General features: G+C 45.2%; 1 protein-coding gene across 10 annotated transcripts in view; it reads left to right on the top strand.

Annotated features, from left to right (window-relative positions):
- The window catches only part of LIMCH1 (LIM and calponin homology domains 1), a 220,987-nt gene that overhangs the window by 109,886 nt on the left and 90,384 nt on the right, over positions 1-20,717 (top strand). For all 10 annotated transcript variants that reach the window (XM_081019766.1, XM_081019765.1, XM_081019764.1 and 7 more), the window contains exons 4-5: positions 10,883-10,989; positions 18,080-18,110. In XM_081019766.1, the coding sequence (XP_080875892.1) occupies positions 10,883-10,989; positions 18,080-18,110 (138 nt within the window). The remainder of the gene's footprint in view (positions 1-10,882; positions 10,990-18,079; positions 18,111-20,717) is intronic.

Raw genomic sequence — 20,717 nt, 5'->3', positions numbered from 1 at the left:
TTCTAATTGATAATCTAAATGTTGTGTTACGTGTCAGGGAAACATCCATGGCTAAGGATTCATGATTGCTATGTGCAGGGCTTTTTTTCAGCGGGAACTCACTGGACCTCACTTCTGGCACAGAAAAGCCCTTTTACAAAGTTACACGGGGTAGAAATGCCAGAATTTCCTGTAGGTTTTAATTCCCACCCTTCCCTTCCCAAGAAGATACCAGGGACATTTATCCCCGCTTACTTTTTTGTTGTAGCACAGGCTGTGAAAGTATAAAGCTGTTCGTAAGTTTGGACTATTAGCTCGGGTGGGTGACGTTGCCTTTACAGTGGTACCTCAGGTTACATACGCTTCAGGTTACAGACTCCACTAACCCAGAAATATTGCTTCAGGTTAAGAACTTTGCTTCAGGATGAGAACAGAAATCGTGCTCCGGCGGCGCAGTGGCAGCAGGAGGCCCCATTAGCTAAAGTGGTGCTTCAGGTTAAGAACAGTTTCAGGTTAAGAAAGGACCTCCGGAACGAATTAAGTACTTAACCCGAGGTACCACTGTATAAGAGAACAAGGGAGGCTTTCATGGTGAATTGCAGCACCTCTTTTTCTAGGAAAAAAATAGCAGTGGTTTTGTGTAAGAGATGTGGGAATGACTGGTCAGGAGTGAATGTTGACACCCAGAAGTGAGCAACAGTCAGCCTCACAGATGTATGGACCAGGGATGGGGAATCTGTGGCACTCCAAATGTTGTGGGACTCTAACACCCATCATCCCTTAACCAGCAGCTATGCTTATTGGGGCTGTTGGGAGCTACAGTCTGACAATATCTGGTGGGTTGCAGAATCTCCATATCTGGTAAAGATGCATCACTGAGCAGGACTTGGAGATGTAATTTTGATCTTGCTGAACTAGAATGAAGGTAAAGGTAAAGAGATCCCTGACCATTAGGTTCAGTCGTGACCGACTCTGGGGTTGCGGCGCTCATCTCGCTTTACTGGCCCAGGGAACCGGCGTACAGCTTCCGGGTCATGTGGCCAGCATGACTAAGCCGCTTCTGGTGAACCAGAGCAGTGCACGGAAACGCTGTTTACCTTCCTGCCAGAGCGGTACCTATTAATCTACTTGCACTTTGACGTGCTTTCGAACTGCTAGGTGGGCAGGAGCAGGGACGAGCAATGGGAGCTCACCCCGTTGAGGGGATTCGAACCTCCAACCTTCTGATCGGCAAGTCCTAGGCTCTGTGGTTTAACCCACAGCATCACCCACGTCCCACTGAACCAGAGTGAAAAAACATTCTACCTTCTGGACATTTGGTTTCCTATTGCTAGTCATTCTGTGTAGTTTGTGTGAGAGGGTGTGTGCATGTATATGCAATCCCATTTCCACAAGAAAGAAACAAAATCTTACTTCTAGATAATCTGTACTTTTAAGATCCAACCTACGAAATGTGTGCATGAGAGAGAAAGAGGGGGGAGAGATCCTTGTCCACACATCTAGAGTTTGGCCGGCTATTTCCATAACAGCAGTTCCCACTGCAGAAAAGCCAAGTCCTTTTTTCCTCCTAGCTTACAAAAGCCGCTTGTCTCTTTGATAACCGGAGCTTCTGCATTGAGAACAGCCCAAGGTTCTCATCTACACTTTCAAGTTCCCTTCTTTGGTTCCATCTGTTGCTTTGCAAATTCGACTGGCTCAGATATTGGGAGAGAATTCCAATATGGGAGAACCGTGTTTAGATTATCAGGGCTTTTGGTTAACTGCTGTTTTTCTGGAAGCGTTTGGGTAAAAGAGAAAGAGCTGACCAGGGCAAGTGATAAACACACAGCTGAAGGCAAAAGAACTCAGGCTGCTTTGCCCTGATCATTTTGGCACTCCTGCCTCCTGAAGGGTCACAGGAAGAGCCTAATGAAGAAAAACATCTGATGGGAGCTGCTAACAGTATTATGAAATGCACAGCTTGAAATGCCCCAAGTTCTTCCTTTGTTCTTATGCTACCAGTGATTGAGCTTCTTTGTTTTGCTGCATCTCTGGATAGTCTTAAGGGCTGCTTCAGATGTTATACTTGGCCTGGAGAGGTCAGCCACAAACATGGTTTTGTGACTGTCAGGGTATAGCCTGTGGATTCTTGATGGTGCACACTAAAAATCCATGGCAGTTGCTGCCAGGAACATCCAGGAGGAGTATGGACTATTCTCCACATGCCTGCAGCAAACCATGTACCAGGGATCACTTGTGCAAGGCATGTTGGACTTGGATACTCCATACTGCATCATGACCGCCATGGAAGGAGCCACTGATGCCCTAATTCTGTTGTCAGCTCCCTGGTGCAGCTGGCTAGAAGGAGGTACTGCAGAATGCCAGGTGGAATGGTCAGGCTGAACCTTGCTAGCTCAACAGCTGCTCACAAAACAGAAGGGACAACTCCAGTGCTGCTTCATCTTCTCCTGTTAAACCTGCCGTATCTCCTTAAGCTGGGCAGATTGTTTCTTCGTAGAATCAAAGGGATCCCGAGGGTCCAACCCCCTGCAATGTAGGAATCTCAAGTAGATCACCACCCCTCATGGGAGCCTGTTCCACAGTTGAACAGCTCTTACTGTCAGAAAGTTCTTCCAGATGTTTAGTCGGAATCTCCTTTCTTTTTAACTTGATTTCATTGGTTTGAGTCCTACCTTCCAGAGCAGGAGAAAACAGTCTTGCTGCATCCCTTAAGATATTCGAAGGTGACTATCATATCTCCTCCCAGTCTCCTCTTTTCCATGCTAAACTTCAACCATTCCTCATAAGGCTTGGCTTCTAGACCCTTGATTATCTTGGTTGCCCTCCTCTGCACACATTCAAGCTTGTCAACATCCTTCTTAAATTGTGGTGCCCAGAACTGGACACAGTACTCCAGGGTGTGGTCCGACCAAGGCAGAATAGAATGGCACTATTACTTTCCAGGGGACGCGGGTGGCGCTGTGGGATAAACCACAGAGCCTAGGCCTTGCCGATCAGAAGGTCGTTGGTTCGAATCCCCGCGATGGGTGAGCTCCCGTTGCTCTGTCCCAGCTCCTGCCAACCTAGCAGTTCGAAAGCACGCTAAAGTGCAAGTAGATAAATAGGTACCGCTCCAGCGGGAAGGTAAACGGTGTTTCCGTGCGCTGCTCTGGTTCACCAGAAGCGGCTTAGTCATGCTGGCCACATGACCCGGAAGCTGTACGCCGGCTCCCTCGGCCAATAAAGCGAGATGAGCACCGCAACCCCAGAGTCGGTCACAACTGGACCTAATGGTCAGGGGTCCCTTTACCTTTACCTATTACTTTCCTTTATCTATACTTGTGTTGATGTACAGCAGATATTGAATTGTTGCTAAATTTACTACCCTCCTTGCCTTCCTGTCTGCCTTGCCTTGCTTCACTCCACAGACCAGCCTTGCCCAACCTGGTGCCCTCCAGATGTTTGGGGCTGCAGCTCCCATCAGTTCCCACCAGCATGGCTAATGGTTAGGGGTTGGGAGTTGTAAATCCAAAATATCTCTAGGGATACAGGCTGCGGAATACTCTCTAACTTGAGTTACAGACCATTTGTTGGGTTACAGCCAAGTCCTTGCCTTCAGCCCCCAATATATCTCACTAGAGAGCCTCTTATGATAGGGCTGCCATAAGCCCTGGTTTTCCCAGACATGCCCAGGAATCACTCAGAAAAATGGCATCCGGGAGGATTTTTGCTGAACTAGCAAAATGTCTGGTGAAACCCAGACGTATGGCAAGTAGGGTGTTGTTGTTTTTTTAAAAAAATCAAAATCAAAGAAAAGCCCCCAAATGATTTTTTTTTGGAGGGAAGATGTCCCCCCCCCCAAAAAAATACTCAACAACTCTGTCCGGATTTTCACTTTTTGGAATATGGCTAGACTGGTGACTGGGAACCGCTGCCGAGACCATATAACACCGGTCTTGAAAGACCTGCACTGGCTCCCAGTACGTTTCCAAGCACAAGTCAAAGTGTTGGTGCTGACCTTTAAAGCCCTAAGTGGCCTCGGTCCAGTATACCTGAAGGAGTGTCTCCACCCCTATCGTTCTGCCCGGACACTGAGGTTCAGTTCCGAGGGCCTTCTGGCGGTTCCCTCACTGCGAGAAGCCAAGTTACAGGGAACCAGGCAGAGGGCCTTCTCAGTAGTGGCGCCCGCCATGTGGAATGCCCTCCCACCAGATGTCAAAGAGAAAAACAACTACCAGACTTTTAGAAGACATCTGAAGGCAGCCCTGTTTAGGGAAGCTTTTAATGTTTAATAGGTTATTGCATTTTAATATTCTGTTGGAAGCCGCCCAGAGTGGCTGGGGAAACCCAGCCAGATTGGCGGGGTATAAATAATAAATTATTATTATTATTATGGCAACCCTATCTTATGATGCATATGATGTGTCATAGAATCACAGAATTGTAGAGTTTGAAGGGGGGGCACAGGGCCCTCTAGCCCAGCCCCACAATGCAGGAATCTTTTGTGTAACATGAGGTTCAAACCCACGGCCTCGAGATTAAGATGCTCTCCAGTACTTCTTGCATATAGAAAACTAGATAGTCAAGAGATGCTGGAGCAGAACCTAAGGGCAGGCATTTATCTTTTTAAAATTATTTTATTTTTAGATTGGGAAATGCAGGTCTCTTCTTCTCCTCCCGTACCCCCTGAAATCTGAAGTGGTACAGTCCTAGCAGCTTTACTTATTCCAAATGTTTGTGGATCAGCTCTTAGCAGGGAATATTTGACCCTTCTTGCCCACTCCTTCTGCTGCCCCACAAGGGCAGTAGTATGCTAGCACTTGCTGTCGGGGGCTATAGAAGGAGAAATTCTACCTGCTTTAACCCCCCCTTACTTTCTATGCAATGAGATCCAAAAGCATCCCTTTAGCTGGAGCCTTGACTCTTGGCACACCTGTGAAAACTATTTATTCATTGTAATGTTTTGATAGTGGGATTCAAATCTAAATACAACTGTGGGGTGTAGCTCACCCCACCTTGTTGGTCTCACTTGTGTGTGTGCTTTCTGGTCCATCCATCCTGCCAGCAAGTTAGCATCAGATTGAATTGGTAATTTGTTCCGGTTGGCCTCAAATGCTCTCTCTTTCTCTCTCTCTTTTTTGTCCATAGTTTTTATCTGATCACAAATTAAGCACTTAATTTTTCATGAATGCCATTACACAATCTCTCGAACGGTCCCCCCCCCCTAGTGTTTTAATGCTTGTTTTAGACATATGAACTGGCTTAAAGAGTAGATTTTGACATGGTTTTGAAGGAACTGTTTTAGTTGAGGCTTCTCAGGAGAAGATCACAATACCTTGGAAAGTTTCCCTTGAAAAGACGAAAACAAAAATAAGGGGTGAAAGCTGGAATTTGTCCTCTTTGTTCCGCAGGAAAAGGCTTGTGTAAGCAAATCTTCGGTACAAAAAATATTTTTGAAAACTTAATAATTCATAAATCACATAAGGAACATAGGAAAATTATAATTCTTGCTCTGTAGAATCCCCTGTACATTTTAGAAAGTTGTTTGTTTGCCATGCATGTGGGCACTACTAAAGTCATCACAACCAAATTTTGCAGGATGGTTCCTGAGATCAAGGAACAGGTTCTGCCTATGTCGGAATACAGCCAGATGCCATGGAATTTGAAGAACTGTACTGATTTTAACCCTGGTTGCAAAACTACAGTGATTTTTTTGGGCACTTTGCGGCCTAGGACCCATGTACCTACAGGACCGCCTCTCCTGGTATGCCCCACAAATGACAACATTTTGGAGGTCCCAAGTTGCAAGGTGGTTAGATTAGTCTCAACTAGGGCCAGGGCCTTTTCAGTACCGGCCCCGACTTGGTGGAACGCTCTGTCACAAGAGACTAGGGCCCTACGGGACTTGAAATCTTTCCGCAGGGCCTGCAAGACAGAGCTGTTCTGCCCGGCCTTTGGTTTGTACGCAGTCTGACCCTATGGGCTACTTTTAAAACAAGACTGCATTTTAAATGGCATTTAAACCTGTATTTTAAATTGGTGTTTTTTTTCCTATTATGTTTTTACTGTAATTTTAAATTTTACTGGTGTTAGCCACCCTGAGCCCGGCTCTGGCCGGGGAGGGCAAGGTATAAATAATATTTATTATTATTACTACTACTACTGTAATTGTTAATTACCTTCATATTGCTACAAGAATTATGAAAGTATCTTTAGTTTGTCGGTTTTGCTCTTATTTCAAAAGTAGTAAGAAAATTGTTATTGAACAAGAAGTTGTTTGTGTGTTGACTTTTTCCCATAGGCTTTGTTTTATATAACGCTGACACACACAAAAGCTGCAAAACCCCGAGTGGAAAATGTTTAAAGTGTGACTATCCCTCAGCAACACAATTTTGTTTTGTTGGCGTTGGCAGGGCTGGAGGGTGCCTAAACTATTAAGAGATTATGGATCGCATTCTTTGGCTTGTAAGAAGTAGATGTTTAATTTTAAAAGAGGAAAGGAATCTGTTGCTCTTCCCTTTCGGAGGTCGTGAACTTGAGCAGGAATGAACCCTTTTTCTTTTTCTGGGCAGCTGTAGCTACTTCGCTGCTTGCCATTTGGGAATAACGATTTGGTAGGCGTGTGGTGGCTACTGACAGGCCTCTCTGGTTTGCTCTCGAGGAGACCATCTTCAGTGCGTATAATGGATACGCGTGAGGGTTGGCTGTCAAATGAAAGATAACGTTGCTTAATTTGACGGGGAGGGGGGAAGCACAAGGCGAGAAGGAAGAAATATAGCTGCGTTAATAACAGCCCTGTGTTTTAAAAGAAGCTTTTTAACACTTGCCAGCTGGCGATACAGTTCATGTTCAAGCATTTTATGTGGTGTTCGTTGTCATCTTGAAATGTCTACTTTTCAACACTTGTCAACTTTTCCCTTTTCTTGCGAGGAATCCTATTCGGAATAAGGGAATTTCCCTTTTTAAAAAAGGGAAACGTTGACAGCTATGGCAAGGAGAGCTTCCTGTTGTGGGTGGTGGTTTTGTGTGGTTGCTTTGTCTGTTATGATCTGTGATTTTGGTCCCCTTTATACTGTTACAGGTTTGGGGTACCAGTGTTTGGGAGTGCAAAAGTGCCCACGATTCTAAGGAGTCAGTGGATGTTAGAAATTACCCGGATGCTAGAAATTACTGAGTGCTGAGAGTCCTCCCCTGGAATGCTATTTATTTAGCATGGCAAAGGAAGATGCTTGGGTCTGGGAAATGGAGGTTGCCAGGGTAACAGGTGCGTGATGGTACCCATTTAAAAAACAGAGGTCTGGAGAAGGGGGGCAAGCTTACAGAAGGGGAGGGGTTGTGTTTGGCAAGGCATTCTGGGAAGAATGTAGGAGGAAGTCGGAGAACTCCATGTGGCGATGGCTGGAGGAGGCTGCACCGAGAGACCAGGGGTCATCATGACTGGCCCAGTCTTGCTGAAGCTATGAGAGGAGCAACGAGGGATTCTCTTAGGCCATAATGTTCTGCACCCCCTGCATTAAAGGCTTCCAGCTGTAAAGATGTGTACAATAAACCATATTTCTTAAAGACACTAGATTCTGCTGTTCCTTGCTTTCCCAGTGGAAACACAACCCTGGGTGAGTGTCTGAAACTCCCTGGACTCTTGCTACCACTTGGCAGAGATTGGGGCTGGTGCACAACCTCTGTAACACCACATTCCTGTATCAGTGTGAGGGGTAGTTAACCTCTCGCACCCCAGTGGTAATATCTGCAAGATCTCCTCATAGGTGGAGAGCAAGAATGGGAGCCATCCTTATCCATTTGTTCCCGATTTGAGAACACCAACTGCTCAGGTGTGTTTGGTGGGTATTTGACCAAAAATGGAAAGAAGAAGAAGTCTCAACGAAAGAAGAATGGATACAAAAACTTGTGGAATATGCAGAAATGGCAAAACTTACCGGGGAAAAAATAAGAAATCAAGATTTCAAACTTTTTATAAAAGAATGGAAATGGTTTATTGAATATTTACAAACAAACTGTAAACTGATAAGAACATTGGCAGGAATATTGTAATAACCTGCAGTTTTATTAGAGTATATCTTTCAAGTATATGAATAAATAATTTGTTCATTTATTAATATGTTAATGAAGTTAATTTGGAATATGCAGGAAAGGTAAAAAAAAATAAGGAACCACAGAAAGAGGGAAGGGGAGTTTTGAAATGTTAAAATAATTGTAAAACTATTGAAATATATATAACTGAAAATCATATATATATATATGGAGTGTATGATGGGACCCACCTGTTGGTTAATTTATCATTAAATCATGATAAAATAAATAACAAATAATGCTGTAAACACACTTGTATCTAACTTGTATTCCCTTTTTAGGTTGGTTCTGATCAGCAAAATATCTAAACCTGACCATTCTACTCAAAATATCACCAAGGAAGCATTTCCCTCCCTGCACAAATACACACAGAAAGCTATTTTCATCCATAAGGGTCCTTAGAAAATTCTTGCAGATAGCAAGAAGGAAGCCTGGGGAAAGTGGAGAAATTATACATCAAAGGGAGACACTTTCTGCAAGCCTTCAGATTGACTGTGGTTTAGGGGCAACACGTTGGACTTGAACAGGAAGCCTAGGGTTTTTTGAATCCCTGCTCAGCTATGAATGAATCTTGTTGTGGGCGTCTTTGGGTGTCACTTATCTCACAGAGTGGCTGTGAAACTAAAATGGGATGGCTCGTGTGAAAGCTGCACCGGGAGATGGGCGGAACGAAATGTAATAAACATTTCCCCCTCTCCAATTGACCTTAGTGTAGCTGTCATCCCCCTTGCAGAATGCTGCAGGGTTTGGAGGTATAGGAGGAAAGGTGGAGAATAGACAAAAGTTCATAAGCATACTCTTCCTTCTGTGGAAGAAGGACTTGTTTCTTTTAGCCCTTGCCTTCACTTTCTGGGGGCTGAATTCAGAGAACATGGAAGTCTGTAAAAGTTCAGTCTAGGATTTTTGCAACGAGGCTGGCAGTGACGGCAAGCTGTGAGTGTGCTGATGTTGGCATGCCAAATGCCATTGCGATTAGTGAACTGATCACTGCACACTGAAATAATAAAGAGTGCAACTCTTGCGAAACTGTAGAAGTACAAAACAAACAATGAGGTTGAAAAGGAACAGACAAGCTCCAAAGGAGGGACAGTTTTCCTCAGTAAGTCCCTGGTTATGCAAAAGAAATCCCAGTGGTAGTTGAGACTTAAATAAGAGTTATAACAATTGTCTTCCCTCTGGAGTTTTTTGTTTTGTTTTGTTTTTGTTTTACATTAAATAGATGGAGGGCCAGCTGAAAATGAATATCACAATATGAGTTTGACTTATTCTGTTGTCAAATCTGATTTGTATTTTGCACTAGCCATCGGGCAGAGATAAAACAGAAGTGGCTTCAGAATACACGTTTGCAAATAAGTTACATTTTGCCACAATACAGACATGAATAATCAACCAAACCTATAAAGTATCTACCTGTGCTATAATTTTACAAGCAGCAAAAGCAAAAAATATGTCATTTTTTTAGTCATAGTGTCGTGGTGACACTCATTATTGCCACTATGTTGAGTGAGTATTGCACTTGTACTTGAATTCTGGAGAGAAAACATAGGCCAGCCCTTAATTAAATCCACTCTTGTGTTAACCAACTTAAGTACACCATACCTTCAAAAATCAATAGTTAAGGGGACTAGCCCCCGCTCTGGCCTACCTGTAACTCAAGCACTCTTATTGCGCCATCTCTTCCAAAATCTCACTGAGCTAGATATTTCAGATCACTACAAAAAGGATGTCACCTTCGTAGGCCTGTTATGTTTTTGTACTTGGCCCCAGTTGATGCATCTCAGGGTTCAAGTAAAAAACAAAGTAGATCCTGCAGACCTGAAATCTGCCTGACCCTCTCTGCAAAGGGGCGAGTGGGTCCTTTGCTTGTTCATAGATAAAAAGTGTGACCTCCTGTTCCTCACTTGCAAACTTCATAGATCTCTGGGTACATGTCTTGTGGTTCTTGTGGTTTTTATATAAGCTAGTCACAAAAATGTCAGGGGTTTTTTATATAAGCTAGTCACAAAAATGTCACAGTTCTTTTCTACAAAGAATGAGGACCCGTGAAACCCCTGCAGCTATGGATAGATATGATGCATTTGAGGGCTTCCTGTTTCCGGTGGTGGAAAATGGCGGATCCCACACACCTCAGCCGTTCCGACAATTCAGGGCTGATATGGGGGTAATTAGCCCTGGCAGCCTCCCCAGGGCAGGGGAGGACTGTCTTGACAACCCGCGGTCTGCCCCAGATTGCCGATGTGGCAGATGGCAGGGGCACTGGGTCACGGAGCAAGGGATGGACTGACACTCCTGTGACGCCACCTTATAGCCGGACGCATCTGTTTGGGAAAGAGTACAATATACGAACAAATCTGCACTCCATAGAAAAAAAAGTATCTGTTTTCTGACATGAATGAGGATCGCAGAACCAGAGTCAAAACGTGGAGGAAAAAAATTGGATTTGAAATTATGAAAAACATTGAGGATGATGAGAGGCAGGCCTATGATGTTGAAAGTGCTTCGGAATTCAGACCGTGGGAAGCCAAAACAAAAATTACTGCAATTTGGAAGACAATTGGACTTTTTTATTTTAGTTTTTTCTTTTTATTGGATTTGATTTGATATGTTAATTGGATGTTTTTATTGGAAAATTAATAAACGCTTAAAAAAAAAAGATATGATGCATTTGAGTTTATATTTCAAAACTTTACTTTATTACATAACAAAGCGACATGTTGGGTCCAGATTTGGAAGACTAAGTAAACTAGGAATCATCTAGGTGATCTAGGTTAGGAAGGGGAAGGAGATAATCTTCTGTGATTACAAGACAACATAAATTTTGCTTGCTTCATTTCAGGACAATATTGCCTTGTTCTTAAGAGGCTGTAAGGAATTGGGGCTTAAAGAATCTCAGCTTTTTGACCCAGTAGACCTGCAGGACAACTCAAGCAAAGCAACAGTCAGGTAAGTAACACAACACCTACATTTCTGGAATTACATGCCTGCATTATATCTATAATATATTTTTTGCTATGAGGAAAGGGGTGTAAAATTTCAAGATTCATGGCTCTCTCTAGCCTACTCTGTCTGCCGTATTCTTGTGCCAGTGGTAGCTCCTAACAAGGAACGGAGGGGTCATTTTTTTTAGCTGGTTTATGCCAGTTTCACATCCATTCAGAAGTCTGCTCTGTCCCCATTTTCTCATCAACCTGAAATTCTTTTTTTTAAAGAGCCATTTAACAATTCAAAAAATTGTATTTTATCACAAAATGATATTTAAATGCACATCTTATTTTCAATATGTTCATTTTGAAACATTTTATCATTTAAAAAAAAACACCACAAATTTTTGGATTATAATTATTATTGTTTTGAGCCAAGAACAGTAGTGGAAATCTGGAGGAGTGCGGAATCTGAATGAAAATCATGCTCTGGGGTTGTGCACCAGAAGAGCCAATTCATCTCTGCATCTGTGCAGCTGCATACCCCTGCCAGTCTTCCCCATCCCAGCCTTGTCCAGGTAAACTGCAGCAATACCAGTGGCTAGAGGGCAGCACCATGGCTTCATCCCAACTCGTGAGCTGCTACTAGCATAAGATTAAAAGTGGGTCGTCTGTTTCAGTCTGAGTTTAACAGCAGATCCCAAGACCCAAAGCAAAAAGAATGTGAAAAAATGGCGTTGCATGAACGAAAATACAAACGGTGGCAACTGACTTTTGAATTGTGCATTCCACATTTGACACCATGTCAAAGTCAAGTAGATAAATAGGTACCACTCTGGCGGGAAGGTAAATGGTGTTTCCGTGCACTGCTTTGGTTCGCCAGAAGCGGCTTTGTCATGCTGGCCATATGACCCAGAAGCTGTGCGCCGGCTCCCTCGGCCAGTAAAGCGAGATGAGCGCCGCAACCCCAGAGTCGGCCACGACTGGACCTAATGGTCAGGGGTCCCTTTACCGTTACCTTTATGTTATTTAATTAATTTTTTGTTTCGTTTTATACATTCTGTAAGAGCTGTACTGTGGACATTGGTAAAAGTTGAGTTAGAGCAGGCGTCAGGCCAGTCCACTGTCCCTCAGACCTTGTGGGGGGCCGGACTATATTTTTTTGTGGGGAAATGAACGAATTCCTATGCCCCACAAATAACCCAGAGATGCATTTTAAATAAAAGGGTTCATTCTACTCATGTAAAAACACGCTGATTCCCGGACCATTTGTGGGCTGGATTTAGAAGGCGATTGGGCTGGTTCCTGCCCCTGGACCTTAGTCTGCCTACCCATGAGTTAAAAAGTCCAATCACAGACAACTCTGGGGTTGCGGCGCTCATCTCGCTCTATAGGCCGAGGGAGCCGGCGTTTTGTCCGCAGACAGCTTCCGGGTCATGTGGCCAGCATGACTAAGCCGCTTCTGGCGAACCAGAGCAGCGCATGGAAACGCCGTTTACCTTCCCGCCGGAGCAGTACCTATTTATCTACTTGCACTTTGACATGCTTTCAAACTGGTAGGTGGGCAGGAGCTGGGACCGAGCAACGGGAGCTCACCCCGTCGCAGGGATTTGAACCGCCAACCTTCTGATCGGCAAGCCCAAGGCTCACAGCGCCACCCGCGTGCGTCCCCATACCCATGAGTTAGAGGATCACTAAAGGGAGCACCAGTTTTCTTGGTTTTTTAAAAAAAGATCTGTGCGCAACACTCTACCCTGGACTCAGTGGCAGAGTATATGTCTGCGCTGCCCAGGGTGGGGCGCACTTCTGAGGGGAGCGGAGCTTGCTCTTGAGGGGCGCCAGATAGCCACTCGAGTGCACAAAGTAGTGTGCGTGCCCTGCAGCCGGGGGCGGAGTGAGCCGCCAATGGCGGACATTCGGTGCGCCACCCTCCCCAACTCCCAAGCCTCCCACGAGCTGTCAAAATGAAGGGGAAAGGGGGCAATGCCGCTGGCAAAGTGGTGCAGCTCCCCCCTTCCTCCGGTGGCTCGGGGTAGGCTTGGGAGTCGCAGGTGGGCAGTGCGCAAAAATGTCTCCCCCCTCAGCGAAGACACCCGGGGCGGTCCGCCCCCACCGCACCCCACTTCCTCCGCCCCTGCCTAGACTGCTGACAATGAAGCACTTCTTGTTGTTGTAGCAAAGGCAGGGGGGAATTCTTTTGTGCCCAGGAGAACAGGAACTGATCCAGGAAGGAACGAGGTCCAAATGTCATTGGAAGATGCATGTGACAAGAAAGGGAAGCTGCTGAAAATGATGAGCAGGCCAAGCAGGAGTAGGGTTGGTGCTTGGGTGACAGAACCCCATAATCAAAATGCTGGTTCATGGGTTCCCAGAGAGGTGATACCAAGCGGTCAGGCATGTCTGAGATGCTATGGGGCATGTGAAGGAGGACCTCCTCCCCACATGGGGCTTGGAAAGTCCCAGTGAGATGAGCGAAAAGGGCTGCCCAGCTCAATGGAACCAGAATCCTGTGCAAAATATTTACTGTAGTTTTAACATTTTGCCTGGGGCACTGAAAGGTCTAAATTCCAGTCTTGATTAAAATATAACCTGATGCTTTGAAAATGTATGCTGGGGTGGTATTGAGATTAAAGCATTTGTTTGAAAAAAAAGCAGCTTAAATTTATGGCACTTGTTCATATTTATGCTACCAATGCTTCTAAGTAGGCAGAGAAATTAAGTACCTTGTTGTTGCAGATTAAAGGGGCTTTCAAGATGGTTTATAGTGCTCATTAAAGGATCCTCAAAAGCTTGATGGCCCTATGATTAAACAAACCATCAGCCTGTTTAGCTTTTGATGAAAATGGTAGACAGTGCGTCTGAGTGTACACGAGAGAGAAAGAATTCAGCAAAATAGCTGTCCCTTGCCACCCACCCACTCATATACACACAGCAACAAACACTGCAGTTCCAAAGTAGTGGGGATAAATAGCTATGTTTTTATTGGTGATGTTTATCCCTGCCGTTCTCCCAGTTTGCTCCAGCTGTGTGTGTGCAAACACAGTTCCAAAGTGGTCTCACATTCAAGTTCTCTTCAGGCCCAGGGCTGCATGGATCACATTAGGATCATTCCCTGGAACAATCTGGTTTATCCAGCAAGGCTTAGTTGTGGAGTCCACTGATCAGTGGGTCCCCTCAGACAACTAAGGCCTTAGTTCTGAAAGGGTGAGTAAGAACCCCTTGTGAGAACTTGAAAAACACATGGGGCAGGGCTGAATCCTGGTAAAACCAATGCCAGCCCTATGCAGTATCTGGAACTGAACGCAGAAACCTCATGATTGAGTTCCTGCATTGATCCACTTTCTGGCTTTAGATCTTGGAGACTTGGCTGAAGAAATCATCTTTTCCATAGCAGACCTCATCTGCTCTCACTTCAAATCACATGCTTTTCCCAACACTTGATCCTGCCTATAGTGGGCTCTGCAGTTTTGGCAACATGATGATTGTGTTACCTAGAACTATGAGCCCTCCTTAAGAATACAATGGAACCTCTGTTCCTGAATGCCTCCGTTGTTGTACGTTTCAGTTTTCGAACGCCAAAAACCCAGAAGTAAATGCTTCCATTTTCAAATGTTTTTCGGAACCCCAACGTGCGACACAGCTTCCACTGAGTACAAGAAGCTCTTGTAACCAATGGGAAGCCGTGCCTCGGTTTTTGAATGTTTCGGAAGCTGAATGGGCTTCCGGAACGGATTTTGTTTGAGAACCGAGGTACCACTGTAGAAAGAATTGGAAGCAAGCAACATTAGCTTCCTTGGGACATAGTATGGTCACCCATTACGCCAACTCTTGCTAAAAGATCCTTCATGAGGTCCCTGGATGTCCCTCCCAGAAACCAAAAGCAGTTTTCTAGGGACTCCTGACTACAGCAGCACTCTCCTGTTTCAGCTCTAGCAGCTTCAAACCTTCCATGTATCCTAGGCCAGCAGAAGGGACCCTTCTCCCCAGCTTTCCTTTCAGGTCTCTGCATTCTAAACAAGTTTTGATTCAGGAACGTAAAATGGCTAAGAACCATGGTATTTTATTTGTTTCTCTGTTACCCCAGCGACTGCCCTTTATTTGCTCATATAGCATTTAAAAATGTGTCCCCACCCGTCAGCGCAACCTCTGGATCTCACTCAGCAGTGTAAATGCTGTTATCTGGAGGGTCACAGGCTGTGTTGTTTATCTAGACTTAGCTCAAGAGTCAAGTAGAAGCCAAATCAAATCAAATTGGCTGCTAGAGGAAGGTGCACTGACATCGGACGTCATCCCAGGTTCCTCTTGACTAGCTGTGACTTCCCACAAAATCTTAACCCAGCTGTTTCCCGGAAGATGAACTGTCAAAGAACAGTAGTCTTCTGTCTAACGCTCACATTCCTGACTTGTGGCCCAAGCCTGTGCACTTCTGTACTTGACATGTAATACTGCCATGGCATGCCAAATCCCATTTATGTCTGTGCAGGCGAGTGTTCATTGCGGACCCAGTCGCAGTGACCCCTCCCCAGGGAGCAGGGCCTAGCCTGTGAAGGTGAGATAACTGGACAGGACAACGTTCTGGGATTTAAAAACATGGCCACAACTTTATTGATTTCAGATGTAGGTTGGACTTGGGGGGCCATTGGGTGGTGGAGCAGCCCCCCTGGTGGAGGGCTGCTCATAACAGGGTCAGGCCTAGGATTAATGGTTCCTCCACAGGACACAGGTCTACACAGATGACCCTCCTAGGCCACTGAAGGAAGCAGCTGCTCACCCCATGACTGGGTAAGCAGCCATTCCAGGCAAAGTACATAGAATGGGGCACAGATGTTTGGGATATTCTTTGGGGGTGGGTGGGAGCAGTGCTGCCAAAAGGAGGCAGAATGACCTCAAAACATGACCGTGCAAAATGGTGATGAGGATAGAGGGTAATCCTTAGCATTTACGAAGTGCTTTAGCAAAATGTTACTTGCCCTAGCCGGTTGTTAGTAGTAATAATAATAATGATAATGATAATAATAATAATAATAATCATCATCATAATAATAATAATCATAATAATAAATTTATTTATGCCCAGCCCATCTGGCTGGGTTTCCCCAACCACTCTGGGTGGCTCTCAACATTATATTAAAAACACGATAAAACATCAAACATTAAAAACATCCCTAAACAGGGCTGCCTTCAGATGTCTTCTAAAAGTCAGATAGTTGTTTATTTCCTTGACATCTGATGGGAGGGCATTCCACAGGGTGGGTGCCACCACTGAGAAGGCCCTCTGACTGGTTCCCTGTAACCTCACTTCTCGCAGGGAGGGAACCGACAGAAGGCCCTCGGCACTTGACCTCAGTGTCCAGGCTGAAGGGTGGGGGTGGACGGTGGGGGTGGAGATGCTCCTTCAGGTATACTGGGCCAAGGCTGTTGAGGGCTTTAAAGGTCAGCACCAACACTTTGAATTGTGCTTGGAAACGTAGTGGGAGCCAATGTCGGTCTTTCAGGACCGGTGTTATACAGTCTTGGCAGCCACTCCCAGTCACCAGTCTAGCTGCCACATTCTGGATTAGTTGTAGTTTCCGGGTCACCTTCAAAGGTAGCCCCACGTAGAGCGCATTGCAGTAGTCCAAGCGGGAGATAACTAGAGCATGTACCACTCTAGCTATATTTGTGTGAACCAACACTGGAGTGGGGAAAGTAGCTAATCCCCAGACATGACTACATTTTTAAAGCCTTCCATGAGCTTCAGGGCAAAGATCTGGAGCTGGGATATTCCTTTGCGCGTGAAGTATCATTGTACAACCTAGAACTCTGACCAGTCCAGTAGTGGCACTTAACCCAGCTTCCTGCTAGGGGAGTCCCCACTGCTTACCAGGAGGGGGGCAGGGTGGGCAGGGCAGGGCAAGCACACCAGTGCAGCCAATTCGGAGTTCCTGGTGGTGTGCTCGCACCGTGCCTGCCATCTGGCTCTTCCTTCTCCTTCAGCTGGTAAGTGAAGGTAAGGCCCAGAAGGTCAGGTAAGCGCAGGACTTGGCAGATGCCCTCTGCTCCAATGTACGCTTTGTTATAGGACAGGGGTCAGCAAACTTTTTCAGCAGGGGGCCGGCCCACTGTCCCTCAGACCTTGTGGGGGCTGGGCTATATTTTGGGGGGGAAATGAACAAATTCCTATGCCCCACAAATAACCCAGAGGTGCATTTAAATAAAAGGGCACATTCTACTCATGTAAAAACACACTGATTCCCGGACCATCCACAGGCCGGATTTAGAAGGCGATTGGGCCGGATCCGGCCCACGGGCCTTAGTTTGCCTATGCATGTTATGGGAGTAGCTCTGACACCCAAATAGGGTACATTCTCATCCTCATCTGCGCAACAACCCTGAAAGTAGCTAAGTGTTATCTCCCTACTGCAAATAGGAGATCTAGGCTGAGATAGCGATTTGCCTAAAGTCACCTGCAGACTTCTTGGCTGAGGCGAGATTTGCACCAGGGACTTCTCACTCACAATCTAGGCTACTACACTAGCATTGCACTAGCAAGCCGGATTTTGCGACGCCTGAAAGACTAATGGATTTCTTATGAGCTACATTAGGAAAGAGCCTGTTTCACTGGCAGACGGTGGAGATGGGTACATCCAGCTATTGATGGGACTCGTTCCATTTGTATGTCAGCAAACCAATCTGAGTCAGTGGAATGGTGTCAAACCCGCAAATGGATTCCAGTCCAACAGCCTCTCTCTCACTGTCCATCTGATTTGTCAACCTTATAAACAAGTAAACACAAACAAAAGTTAATCAATTGAGCAAGATACTGGGCACAATTTGCCTGTGTGTGTGTGTGTGTGTGTGTGTTTGCACAGGTTTAGTTCCATTGAGGAAGGGCTCCTAACCTGCATTATTTTGTAGCTTTGTTGACTCTGGTAACACTGGGAGCATGTTTTCATGCTATAAACCAAATGAATGATTGCTCTCTATCTTCCCTTCATGTGTTTCTAACCAGCAGACACATCCTGCAGGCTTTTGTTAGGGGGAACATGTGACCGACTGCATAATACAAGCTCTTGGAAAGAGTTTCTCGTTTCTGATATTTCTCTCCTTTCTTGTTGTGCCTGCACATCCAGGAATCTTGACTGTAGCAGAAAGCTGAAAAATGTAAGTACTTGTTGCATGTTTCCCCCTCTCGCAGCTATGGATGGTTTTGTTGCCACAGACTGAGCTTGAAACGCAGATGTGGTTGTGTAGCTGAAAAGAGCTTTTGTGTGTTGGCATGCACTTTGTCTTGCTGCAATTCATGATCTGTGGTGCTGCTGTGGAAAGCTATCTTTGCTCCCGCTTCAGTTAGGAAATAGCTTAACTCCCTTAGACACCAACAAGGTTTTCTGCTTTTGTTTAAACCATATTTAAAAAAAACCAAAACTGTGTTTGGTTTCCTTTCTGCTTTTGTTGCAAAGGCTAACTTGGATTTTTGTTAGGTTAATAGAGATGTGTCTGACACTTCCAGAAAAAGCTTTGATGTTTAAATCTAAATAGTGCTATAGAAACTTTACAGGACTGTCATCCCCCCCCCCCATCACAACAGCAAACCTCCCTTTGTTTCTTTGTTGTCCTTCAGGGATTGTAGTTTCAAAGCAGCCTTTTCTAGTCAGTCGCCTTGTTGATTGAAACCAGTGACAGCAGGAACAGTTTGGGGATTGTACAGTGAGGAAGGAAACTTTAAATTCAGTTGGTCACAGAGTTAGATAAACTATCTAAAGCCAGACAAAACTTCTGGTTTTCATACTGTCAATTGTAAACTACAGAGAATTCAAGTTGCGTTTGGCTGACATCCTTGGAGACTCCAGGGAAATGCCAAGAACTTTCTGTAATAACTTTTCGAGCCCATAATCACAGCCACAGGTAAAAAGTCCACTGTCATTTTATCCTGCCCTTCCTGTCATCAGTATTGTAATTGTTTTTCCTCCAACGGTGCATGAGCCTTTTTGGAACAGTTGCATTCTGAAGCTGCTGTAAACAAGATTTACTAAAAGCCATTCATTGGCAGGTGTATTGCTTTTCAAAGAGACATTCATAAAGATAGATGTGCATATATAAAATACATACATCTAACTACCCTTCCCAGCCAAAAGAGATTCTCAGTCAGGTCTACCAAATAAGAACCTGTGATTAAAACATTTCCATTTTCAATATAAGCCTAAATCCAAGCCTAGTAATAGCAGCAGACATTATTTACTCCTTTGAAAGCTTGGTGAGATTTTTTTTAAAATAAAAAAATTGGAAATACTTTCTAATATTTTGAAATGATGTCACCAAGCTGTTGCCTTTGGGCAGGAAACTCCATAATTATGTTTCCAGTGTTGCTGCTTTATTGTTTTAATTAGATAATGACATTATAAAGGTAAAGGGACCCCTGACCATTAGGTCCAGTCGTGGCCGACTCTGGGGTTGAGGCGCTCATCTCGCTTTATTGGCTGAGGGAGCCGGCATACAGCTTCCAGGTCATGTGGCCAGTATGACTAAGCCACTTCTGGTGAACCAGAGCAGCACACAGAAACACCATTTACCTTCCCGCCGGAGCGGTACTTATTTATCTACTTGCACTTTGACGTGCTTTCGAACTGCTAGGTTGGCAGGAGGAGGGACTGAGCAACGGGAGCTCACTCCGTCGTGGGGATTCGAACCGCCGACCTTCTGATCAGCAAGTCCTAGGCTCTGTGGTTTAACCCACAGCACCACCCGCGTCCCATTTAATGACATTATATTTTACCTTTAAAAAGATTGCTAGTTCGTTTTTTAATAAAGTAAAGCCCCGTTCTGAATATTTTGACATTGGACCTGATCCTAGGCATGCTTATTTGCACAAACATTTCACTGAATTAAATGTGACTTAGCCCCACATTTGACAAAAGATTGCAACATTGCCAGATGACTCTTGTAGTCCTTTTTAACTCTACAATTTTATGTTTCAATGATTCTACTCCCATGGTAGGCCAAACTAGGCATTGATGGAGTTCTGTGTTTGGAGCACCTGATCCAATTTTCTGTATGTAAAAGCAACCATAGTGTGGGAGGTCTGGCCTTCTTACATCTGTGTCACAGCCCTGATTTTCTGGAACACCTATTAGTCAAAGAGAGTCTAAAACACGTGTCTTAACTATTATATGGTTATAGCCATTGCAGTGCAGCTCTTTGTATGTTTACTTGGAAGTGATCTCAATTGAAATCGGGACCAGTGAATCAGTAAACAAACATATGATTGGCTTGTGTAAACTACAACCTCATGCTTACTTGAATCAACCCATTGAGGCTTACTTCCATGTAAACGGCAGTGAATATATTTAGGATTCTGCTTTAAATCCCATTGGGACTTACCGTATTTTTCGTCCCATAGGACGCACCTAGTTTTTTGGGGGGGAAATAAAGGGGGGGGGGAACCAGGTCGGGGAAAACAAACCAGGTCGGGGAACAGCGGTATGGTGGCGCTCCGCCTCCCCGCTGTCCCCCAAGCTTGTGGGGCTGGCGCTGTGGAGAAGCGCGCTTCTCCCCAGCGCCAGCCTCCAAACCAGGTCGAGGAACAGCGGGATGGCGGTGCTGCGCCTCCCCGCTGTCCCCCAAGCTTGTGGGGCTGGCCGATGTCTGCCCGAAGCGCGGGGCGCTCTGCTTCAGCGCGCTCGGCGCTCCATGCAGCAGGCTGCTATCCGCAGCCTAGGGAGCCCTGCGGAAACTCCCACAGGGCTTCCCAGGCTGCGGATATCTGCCCGG

This window comes from Podarcis pityusensis (assembly GCF_964106645.2).
Source record: "Podarcis pityusensis genome assembly, chromosome: 9".
Taxonomy (NCBI): domain Eukaryota; kingdom Metazoa; phylum Chordata; class Lepidosauria; order Squamata; family Lacertidae; genus Podarcis; species Podarcis pityusensis.
This window is presented reverse-complemented; position numbering and strand designations above follow the sequence as displayed.